We start from the raw sequence: 11,776 nt of genomic DNA, 5'->3' as shown, positions 1-11,776 counted from the left end.
TATAGTCGGCTTGAGTTTTGATTTCTCTTCTTGTTCATGTATGAGTTAACGTCTAGACAGTAATGGCTTCCTAGATCAAATAGCCATTGTCTTCAAGCCCAAGGATGTAGTTCTCAAAATGCAATGCCCACACTTCATAATCATTAGGAAAAGGAATGTGAATTCTGGTTGTGAATCCAATGCTACTTGAAAGATTTTGAGTTAACGTGAGAATCATCTGTCATGTTTAGAGATTAATGAAACCTGTATGAATCAGATGTGTAAACTAAACGGTTTTTGGGTAATATCAAGAACAAAGATTAGCATCGATAATAATGACGACGGCTGAACCTGATCCAATAATAGCGGAAACCCTAAAAACACTTTCAACAGAAGAGATGTGTATAGATTACACAAAATATGAATCAAGAATATGTTGAATGTTTAAAAGTCCGAGCCATAGAAGAGCCATAGAAGAGCTCGATGAAGAATTGCTATTGTAGAGGTTGTGTAGGGTTTACAATAACACAATTAAGAAATACACGATCCATGCATGCACCTTAAATAGTAAAACCATAGTCATTAAACACGAGTGGACATGACCAACCCGGAAATACAAAATACTAAGCAAACGGCCCAAAAGACGCAACACTAAAATACTCAACATAGATGATGACATTAATGATATTGTATTTGTTATAGAAGAATTTTCAAACACTGAAGAAATTTGCGAAGATGCTCATTTGGATTTTGATCCATGATTTATTGGTTTACGATTTCTGTGCTTAGAATCATAAGTATCGACTTGGATTATCCAATGCTGAATTTCTTGTAACCCAGAGATAAGGTAGAAATATCAGTTTGAAAAGTGATATAACGATCCAAGTTGGTATCAAGACCTCGACCACAAACCCTAATTTTTTTTACAGAGGAGGACCCAAGCAATGCCACCATTTTCGTATTTCTTCCCATAGGTATTATAAAACACCTACTAAAAGAACATATGATCTTGGACATTATAGGGATCGTCCTTGTCTAATACGCCAATAGAGAGACTAAGTAATGATTTGAGTTGTCTAAACACTTACTGTCTTTGAGATCCATTTGAAGCAATACCTCAGAGGTAATATATGAAAGTAGGCTCTTATACCTACATCTAACATCCTTGATACCTTATTCTTCTAGAATGAAGAAATCATTTTTAGATCATATTCTTATTCCCTCAAAAGGTTCATTTAATGTTCAAATATTTCTTCATATTGATCAATCTGTAGCTTGCCCTTGATAACTAATATCAAAATCATTACAACAACTCGATTTCTTCTTATGTAAGTGGATGAGCATATAAAACATCACAAATGTTTGGGTTTTTTCAATCTATGTCGACTACCATCAAGTCCTCTATGTTGGTTCATCTTATGTGGATACAAATCAGGGATGCATACGAATAGTGAGGGCTAATTCTTTTTTATTTCATATCATTGAGGTTTTCTTGTGATGGAGTTTAAGATGATTTATCAATTTTGGAAACATTCATGTGTTCTTCGTTTCTATAAGATATAACCACTGCAACAAATGCTACATATAACTATGAAAACTATTAGGTCAACTAAATTTGAGAATGAAAATTTATCATTCTCAAGGCTTAATCATAACATATTAATAACTGATCATACCCGTTCACGAGTATAAGTCCTGATACGACCGGTTAATTAGGCACTAATATAAAGTAATATTTTTACTTTTATTACACCATTAAAAAATTTTGTATATTGAAGCTAAATCGCGTGCCCTATTTATTTAAGGGTACTTGCTTGTTGAAAGTCAACAACACGAAAATCAGAGGCTCTAACTATTATGCAACATCGTCACAATCGCTTTATCTCAAATCAGTAAAGATTCAGTAGAATCCCTCAAAAGCATTAACAGCCATAACAATATTAATTATTATCCAATAAAAACAATTCTGCATGACTTGCAATCCTGGCGTCCTTAAAAAAATATTACTCAAGCTTCACCATGCATAGTACAATCAGGATGCAGGAAGCAACGAAATCACACTATGATTATATCCTCCACTTGATTTTAATTTCTGTTATCAAAAAGCAAAATGTAATTTAGTATAATCATATTCATATCTCCATTTGATTAGTAGTTAATGGTTGTTAAGAGTAACAATGCAAACTACAACAATTAGGCAGACGCTCAAAGTACACTATACTAGCTTGGTTTTCTTAAATTTTAGTTATTGATAGTATTTGATTTAATTGAGATCTTATTTTCCAATATCGCTGATCATATGTGAAGTGTTTAATTAACTAAGAAAACGCTAACAAGTCTTCAAGAGAAAAGAACTTTATGGAGTTATCAATGGATGCAGCAGTTTTCTTCTTGCAGGAAGATCGTCATGATCTACACAACTCTGCAATTGCTGCTGCCTATAAAAATCTTCTTTAATTCTTATAATTCTTTAAGAGCAATGTAGATTTATGATCACTATAATGAAGAGTAACGATTTTGGGTTTTATTATAATCAACGCTTGCTTAGTTTTATGTTTAGGTTTTATTAAATTTGTAGATTGGGTGTGTTTAGGATTTTTCTTACATTTTTTTTGTTGTTGTGTTCTTTATCTTCTAAACCATCCTGATCAAACCCTAATGAGGATAACCATCAAGATCGAACAACATGAGGATGATGTTCATCTATTGTTAATTTGCCTAAATGTCTAATTTGAGAATTTTTAATTTTTTTTAATTACAACAACTACGATGTATTGACTAAAATCAATGATCAAATATTCAAATATATAATTAAACCCTTAAGAGCTTTCCATTCTCAAATTTAGTTCACCAAATTAGAAGGTTACTAGAATACTACTATGTTGTTTTAGGTCAAATAGCTACACACCTTAGTGCAACATGGTCAGTAATCAGTATGGTTTCACTTCGTATCAATCAAGATTCAATAGATCTAGAAGCATCAAAAGATACGTACCGATATATATCGATTATTAACTCCTATTAACTAATCAACAACAATTGACTTACATCCTTAAAATATGGTCACTCCAATTCCACCATTAATGACTATTGCCGATCAACGATCACAAGGTTGCAGGATGCGCTGAAATCACCTTATGATCATCTCCTACACTTGATTTGAAGTTCTGTTAACAGAAAACAAGAAAAATTACTAAAATTATGCATATCAGATTGATTACTACTGCATGCTCAAAATCACAGTAGATTGTTGTCCTTAAATTTTAGATCTTGATATGTTTACATTTCAATGAAATTTTATGTTGCAATGTTCTCTCAATTATCACGTCTTTAATTGTTATCGTTTTATCACCATACAATTTGGATGCTAGGTTTAAAGTGGTTACTTGGTAGTCAAAATCATCATGAACTACTGTCGTCAACTCATCATCAAGCTTTCTGATTCGCATCTTCTCTCTCACCCTTTCTCTTGCTCTCGCTCTTGCCATGGCCCTTGAGTGGCCTCTTTCAAGATTATCTTGAAATACTCCATTTGATTTTCGTTTACTTTGCTTCCCTTTTCCTTCAACATATTTGATTTCTGATTTCTTTTTCGATTTGCCCCCATCACGTACACCCATAACCGCTTCCAGAAAACTCGTTTTTGACTGATAAGACGCTGTGGAAGATGAGTAGAAATTTGTTTCTTCAACCAACTCCTTAATCGGTGTCTTGCACTTCGAAAAGAGCCAATCAAGGGTTTTACTTGCTTTATCAAAACCTAACAAGTCTTGAAGACAAAAGAACTTTCGTGAGATGTCAATGGACAATCTCATTCTCCGATCCCTGGGGCCTCGAGCTGTGTAGATCTTACTATGCCCATCTTTTGATGCCACCGTTTTCTTATTGCAGGGTGAAATTACCGGTTGTAGAAGAACATCATGATCTTCACAAGTTTGCAACACTTGTTCTACAGAAAACAACGTCTTCTTCCTACATAAATCTTGCTTTACTGTAGAAATATTATATATGTCCGGAGAAGGAGGAGCAAGACTGTTATTTGTATCGTGAAAACAATCGCCGGAGATAAAAGGGTCGCTATTATTCAGGTGGTAGTTACAGCAAGAACAATCATTTTTATGGTAAAAGAGAAAATTAGGAGGAAAGAAGACATTGGGGGATGACGGAAGCTCGGGAAAAGGGTTTGAGCCTGAGGAAAACATTGTTAAGAAAAATAAATAATATTTGAAACCCTCACATCCAGGTTGCTTTAAGTGTATCTTTTAGGGCACAATTAGGTAAACTCACGTAGTAGTCTCCATCGAATTAATAAATATAGGTAATGAAGATATAGTTACATTCAAAGTTTGTCTTTACATGCTTGACAGAAATATTATATGGGGATTTTTTGTTCTTTTTGTAAACTTTGTGAAAGAATTGACATAAATGATTGTGTAGTCTCATTGCCTGCATTAATATTTTAATTTCGACATGTCCAAATGAAACTCTATAAATAGATCAATGGTTTTTGTCGGAAACTAAGAAGTGAAAATAAATTTAGAGTTCGTTTCATATTTACCGACCGGTTTAAAGTTTGTTAGGTTAGAAACTGATTAGATTAGAAATCATGCTTGAGTTCACATCTCACTCAATTTATCCTATTTCATTTTTATTCTTATCGATTTTGTTGAATGAAAAAAATAACCATATTATCTTTATGTGGTTTCTTGTGCTGCATAAAATAATTATAAAACTACAAAATGTCATATAAAATCCAAATTAAATGTACATCATTAAAAATCCAAATATAAATCATCATAAAAAAATCCAAATACAAATTATCATACATTAAAATTATGACTATTTTTTAGTTTCTCTACTGCTAAAGACTACTAACCTGCTTTTAGTCCACTGCCCTCTCAATCATTAATTTTTAGTTCATGTAACATCCTATTTCGAAAAGTTTTGTATTTCAGGATTGTTAACAATAAATTGATCAAGTAAAAACTTTTAGCTTGAAGGGAATAAAGGTTAGACCTTATCAGATGTTGATAATGTTAGGTTAAGTTATTAAATCCATTGAATTGTGCTTCGAAGCATAACGGTTAAGATGGGAAAAATAATATTTCAGGCTTCTTGCATGGATTATGGTTTTAGTTCGGTATGTTTAAAGTTAAAAATAATTAAACATGATTGTGAGACGCTTCAATACATTTACATGAGAAGCCTAAGGTTTGCTCATCCTCAGTCTCCATCAGTTCCCTCAAGCCTCAAATAAACCCTAGTTACTTTCCTCCATTATCAAGCTAGTTTTGGTGTCCTTGAAGCTAAAGAAGGTAGAAGAATGAAGAATGAAACGTAGATCAAGAAAGAAAGCCTCAATTCTTCACATTAGTACTCTTTTGGACATGTTTAAGTGTCCGAGTCTCGATTTTTATCATGTTAGGTTGCTAGATCTTGAGTTTTATCCCATAAACTTTTTGTTCTTGGTTGTTGGGGTGATGAGATCTCATAAAGTTTGCAACTTTATGAATATCTAGGATATTTTGGTACAATTTGTGCCTTGTATTTGGAGTTCGGTTGTATTTTCAAGCCATGCATGAAATTTTGGTTATAAACACTCATTTAGACCTAATAAGGGTTTAAGACATGCATTGGACATACATATCTATAAAGCATGGAGTTTTAGGTTAGTTTTGGTGCTTGAGTCAATTATAGAAAGGATGGGTTTTGGACTTTTTGAATTAAGAGCTTATTTATTAAGTTTTACATTGTTAAGCCTCTTGGACTTAGGTTTTGGACATTTTGGACCAGATCTTAGCTTTGGGGTTCTTGGAATTGAAGAAAATAGCTTAATGTACTAAGTTGTTGGAATCTTGGTAACCACGGTGTGGTCCTAGGTAACCACGACATGGCGTCTGTGATTTTCCCGCCTATTTGGTCGTATGGGAAACACGACATGGCCAAGGAAGACCACATTGTGGCGGTTGGTTGGAGTCAACAATGGTTGTTCACTTTGACCGTTGACCTTGGGAGTTGAATTTTAGATTGTGGTTGTTGTTTAGTTGTTAATGCCTTATTGGAAAGATTAAAGTCTCTCCTTGTGTTATTATATAGGTGTCATCTAACACATGTTGTGTGATTTTAAGACCGTATTGACTACTAAGCTACTTTACGAGGTGAGTTTCCTTCACTATACTCATGGGTTGAAGGCACTAATGCCGACCCACCGAATTATGGTTAGAGGTTGGTAGTTATCTTTGTGACAATTTCTTGCTATGCATATATGTGATTTTTATATCTGTAACTCTTGTTGTTATGATTATATGCTAGTTGTAGGGGGTAAAATAGATTAGATACCGGTTAAAAGAGACCGAAGGGGTTGAAATATATCCTATACCGGTTGAAAGAGACCGAAGGGGTTGAAATATACCCAATACCGGTTGAAAGAGACTGAAGGGCTTGAAATATACACAATATTATTTAAAAGAGACCAAATGTGTTGAAATATACCTAGTAGCGGTTGAAAAAGACCGAAGGGGTTGAAATAGACCAAATTATGTTTTTACTATTATGTGTGTATGTTATAGGGTATTTTCTAGGTTCTCACTAAGCTTTGTGCTTATAATTTTTAGGTTGTGTTTCAGGTATTTCCAGCTCGAAAGTTAAGGGCCTGACATGATCATACCGCATTTACTCGTGTTTTTCGCATTACGTGATTTTGGGATTTTGTACACTGATGTTATTTCACTATCATAAACTTTTTGTTTTTTTTATATGATTATTGGATGTTTTAGAATGGTTTAAAAACAAAATTTTAATCTGAAATTTTTTGGATGTTACAAGCTAATATCAGAGCCATGGTTTATGGGATTCAGACATACTCTCAGGTGTGTCTAAACTCAAGATGAGGGTTTGGTAGATTTTCATAAAAATAAATATTTTATAAATATATTTCTAGTAAAAAGAAGGGGGTATGATGCATGCAATCAGCCAAGCTCAAGTAAGTCTTCCTAAAATATCCATACATGCTAAATGTTTTATGTTATGATATGAGAATCACATGATAGACTAGGGCTAAGTATCTGCTTAGGATTACATGATAGAATGCTAGGAGAGATGCCTTTATGTGCCTATTGTATGAGCTTATAGATTTGCATGATAGTATGATATAAGTTATCTGATATGATGACCTGTTTAGGTTATGTTCTGATTTTAATTGCTCAAATGTTGCATCCTTTGTGCTTTTTGGAATTCTCATCAGTAACAACCGACTAGTCAGCGAATGTGCTTGGTTACATATTGTTGAGATTAGATAATTTTATAAGATTGGGTTTAACGCTATTGAAGAACGCTTGTTTGAGTCCAACCGTTGTAGTATGGGACCTTTCATTCAAAGAATTATCTAGTACTGATGGTATGTAATTATATTCGTGTGTTAGATGATATTAGAGGGATTTCCTTCTGTAGCTGATAATAGAGGGTGGTAAGGAAAGGAACCCTAGGAAGTTCCTGCGATATGTCTTGGCGTGTAAGATGCTTTACAGTATGAGAGGAGTATTAGATAGAAGGGAGTGACTTGGAGGGTTAGAGATAGTCCTTAGGGAGGGTATAGATAGGTATGGAAGGTAGTATTGGACCCATACTACTTGAAGCACAAGATTTATACCCCAAGGCAAGGAAGACCAATATGAATCCATGAAACTCGACATTGTGAACGTCTTTGTGTGTATACTGATTGTTTATGTGTTATGTTTCAGCATGGTGATGACAACCATAGGGCAGGAGGTTCAGGATCTAAATTTGGTTCGGGCTCAGGCACCAAACCAATTAATGAGGGATTACGCTGTTTCATTGCGTCTAAGGTTACTAGAGGTATCTTAGATGTGACCCCGGTGATGTTTGGGTCGATCGAGGAGGGTATCATTGTGTTGATGGAGGATTGTCTTCATATCTTTAGGGACGATCTGGCAACTAGAAAGTGCCCGCACTCCCTCCTTCAACGATTTCAGGGGATGTTCGACGTCAATATCCTTTGGGGCGAAGGACCACATTTTAGCCAAGTAATCGATGGAAAATATTCAGTGTGCCTAAATGACAAGCTTTTTCCCTGTAGAGTCGAAGGTGAGGTTCGCTGCAGGATGTCTAAGGAAGCGATCTCGAGATTGGTGGGATGAGCTTGGCTATACTCTGGGAGGCCAAACCATTGAGGCCATAACCTGGTCGGACTCTATGACCCATTTCCGGGTAGAGTTTTCACTCGCTATTGAAGTGCAACAGCTAACAAGGGAGCTCCTAGATATGCCACAGACGACAGATACCATGGCAGATTATTAAGTCATTTTTAGTGTTGTGTCAGAGTAGTTGTTTTCGGAGTTTTGTTTAGCTCCGATACCGAAATGGTCATGTCTATTTTCAAAATCATTATTTTTCATGTCTATATATAGAGTATTGTAGCTATCTTTTTAATGGACCTTAACCGAGCATAGGCATAATAGTTTCGAACTTGTAAACGAAGTGTTCTTATGCTGAGTAAATGGAAACATGTCTCACTTCAATCATTATCGTTTAAAATCATTAATTCATTTCTTACTTTGTCAATTAATATAGAATCTAATGATCATTTTAACTCTATCAATTGGTATCGGTAGGAGATAGTGTAATCTAATCACTATTCTTCTGTCGTGTTAAGGGTTTTTCAATTCGTTTAGATCTATTTTTTTCTCTCAATCATTTGCGCATTTTGCAATTTCTTTGTTGCTACTTCATTGTAGATCATAGATCTAGATACTTTACTTTCCCTTGAACTAGATTCAAGCTTACACATCTGATTCTATATTCAATTTCATTGAACATTCGCTAAAATACCTAACAACAATCTTCACTCTCTCTCATTCAATCTTCCGAGCAGTATTGGATCAACAACAAGGATTCTTATCCTTTTTCCTTAAGATTACGAAGTTTGGGCTCTTCATTTCGAAGATTATATGATGGGAATTTGTTGGGCTTTGTAGATTGCGTCTTTTGGGCTCGACTGATCATGTTATTTTGTATTCCGGTTTGGGCCTGTCCAACCGTGAACCTTTTATGTTTTGTATATAAGTTTACGCTTGCATGCATATTAGGTTAAGGTTTCAGAGATCTGGGTATAGAGAAACATCTAGACGACAACAGGTTTCTTTGATCGTTCTTATAACCTTCCAATCCTCTACAGTTGATGTTCTTAATCGAGCTCTTCTGAGGATTTTGTTTAATCATTCGACACGTTTGATTCCATCTTGTCTTGTTCTTATTATTGTGTTTATTGTTGGAATAGTGTCTAAGGCTATAACTATATTCGGTGGTGCATGGTCCTTTTGGGTTGCCTTCACCATAGCAACTTGAAGGATGATTTATTAAGAGAGAGTGAATATTATAAGGAATAATATTTAGCTATTTGATTAATATAAGTCATAAATTAATTGGTATTAATTTGGTGACTTAAAGAGATTAATTAAATAAGAGGGTATAAACTGTCAATTGTTTGATAGTTAGACTTTAGACTATAAATCCATTAGGATACACCTTGGACGGATTCTAAGAGCTTTAGGATAGCTCAAAATCGTCCATAGGGTTATCTATGGAATGGATTTGGATAGCCTTAAGAGAAGATTATCCAATTAGGGTTTAGGGTGAAACCCTTAAGGAGTCTAAAGGTATAAATAGGCCCTTGAGATGGGGAATTCGTGTACAACCTTACACACAACCTAAAGCAAGGAACCTCTGGTCGAATTCCTCCCCTCTCCTCTCTCCTAAATCATCTTGCTTGCTATTGGTGTTTGTAAGCCATTAGAGGAGTGACAATTGTGACTCTAGAAGCTCCAAGACAAACAAGATCAACAAGGGATTCAAAGGTATGATTCTAGATCTGTTTTAATATTGTTGTTTAACCTAATTAGCCATTAGAAGTCTTGGATTCAAAAGCATGTTTATTAGAAAGCCTAGATCCAAGCAATAGGGTTTTGCATGCGCACATAGGAAAGTTCTTATGGCTAAAACCCAACAGTGGTATCAGAGCCTAGATTGGTTTTCTTTAAATTGTTGCTTGAATAACTGAAACAAACCTGCAAAATTCGATTTTTTGGGTTTTGAGTCACTGACTCGGCGAGTTCCAAGGTGGACTCGTCGAGTAGGCCTGACTCGGCGAGTCCCCTTGTGCACTCGGCGAGTCTAGGCGTCAGGAATGGCCAGATTCGGGATTTTTTCATAATTATCTTATGGAAACTTACCTTAATCATATTAGATCAATGTAAATCCGATTTTTTGATAAATATGACTATTATCTTGATCTAATTAAAGATATTTATCATCCAATAAAATATTTAATTTCCTTATATGATAATGATTAATTATTTTGGTAATTATCTTCAAAGAAATCAAGATAAATCAAATAAAGATAATTAGAATATTAATTGTTAATTGGAATTATTTGTTATTTGATCCTTCATGTTTTAAATGTTTAAAACCTACCCTAAAGTTTTGAAATTTATATTTGTGATTAAAAGTTTTAATTTAGACATCTTAAATTTCAAACCCTAAATTATGAAAAGTTTAAAATGTAACCCTATACTTATATGATATTACTAGATTAATATATATATGTATAACTAAATGCTAGTCTTACCGCTAGTAGGCCTCATTCACGAAGCCGATCTATAAGGTGGGTATAAGGTTGCGGCCTATAAAATGGCGCTTAATGGGTGTACACTCACACCCACCGCTTGCTTGATTGGTGGAGGGTCGTTAGCCGAACGGGTAGGATAGGGCAACCTCATCCTCTCATTAAAAGTATGATAAGAAATACGAAGTAACTAAATTTTTTTTTAAATTTCCCAATCTTAGTTACTTTAGGAAAAGTGAATTGATGCAATCCCATGAAATTGCACTTTGCACCTTGCTAAGATGTTAGTGAAGCGTGTGTGGTTTACCGGCACACTAATTGGTTCTAAGCGAAGGTGGCAAAGGGTGATTCATTGTTCATCATAGTTCGATGGAGCGTGTGTGGTTTACCGGCACATCGAATAGGTGATCGTTACAATGAAGGCACCATGTGAATTTGCATGGTAATTCACACCCGCTTTGTGATCCTCGGCATCCCAGTCACAAACAAGAGGGGCATATCGAGATTTAAACATGCCATTGAATAGTTCAATGAATCTCATCCGAACCTAGGAATTCTCAAAAACACTTAGGACTAATAGTTTAAGTTTTGTGATGGAGAATTAGTGAATCGTCATTCACTTACCTTCAATTTATTTGCATGTTAGATTACGGCATCCCTTTTCTAGTATGTAAATGTTATTGTTGGATCCTAGCCCTAATTTTTCGTATTGGGTGATAATTAGGGATTCTTGTTCTAATCTATCTTTGTCCTTTCTATAGATGTCAAACGCAAACAACACTGCTGCTAGTTCTTTCACGTTGATGAGCCTTTTCCAAAAGGTCACCTTCGATGGAACGAACTTTGGCGAATGGATAAGATACATTCGCACCATTGCTCGCTATGAGGATAAAGAGTATGTCCTCGATGAGAAACTCGAGAAAATCAACCCCGAAGTTGCTACTCCCGAAGAAATCACCGCCTTTGAAACTCATGAGCGAGATGCAACGAAGGTACATTGCATCATGATCGCCACCATGAACTCCGAATTCCAAAAGTCCTACGAGGACATGTATCCATACGAAATGCATCAAGACTTGTTGGAGAGGTACCACCAAAACGCGAGACAAGAGCGTTACGAGATCTTCACTAACATGATTTCCGCCAAGATGGGTCATG

The 11,776-nt window shown here is 35.1% G+C and overlaps 1 protein-coding gene across 1 annotated transcript; it reads right to left on the bottom strand.

The window, feature by feature from the left end:
* Window positions 1-3,027: 3,027 nt before the first annotated feature.
* LOC145039792 (uncharacterized) lies at window positions 3,028-4,181 on the bottom strand. The gene is made up of 2 exons (XM_078987801.1): window positions 3,366-4,181; window positions 3,028-3,146 (listed from the first exon to the last, which is right to left on the bottom strand). Exons 1-2 carry the CDS (start codon window positions 4,179-4,181, stop codon window positions 3,084-3,086), a joined length of 879 nt encoding a protein of 292 aa, XP_078843927.1. The 3' UTR covers window positions 3,028-3,083.
* Window positions 4,182-11,776: the final 7,595 nt, after the last annotated feature.

This window comes from Lactuca saligna, chromosome 4 (assembly GCF_052625555.1).
Source record: "Lactuca saligna cultivar CGN05327 chromosome 4, ASM5262555v1, whole genome shotgun sequence".
Lineage (NCBI taxonomy): Eukaryota > Viridiplantae > Streptophyta > Magnoliopsida > Asterales > Asteraceae > Lactuca > Lactuca saligna.
Note: the sequence above shows the minus strand (reverse complement) of the source record. Positions and strands in the feature narration are given on the sequence as shown.

Excerpts from the sequence above, each read along its gene's own strand:
- LOC145039792 (XM_078987801.1), bottom strand. The coding sequence starts at position 4,181 with ATGTTTTCCTCAGGCTCAAACCCTTTTCCCGAGCTTCCGTCATCCCCC. Across the intron at positions 3,147-3,365 it reads ATGATGATTTTGACTACCAA|AACTTCAAATCAAGTGTAGG; the intron begins GTAACCACTTTA and ends TTCTGTTAACAG.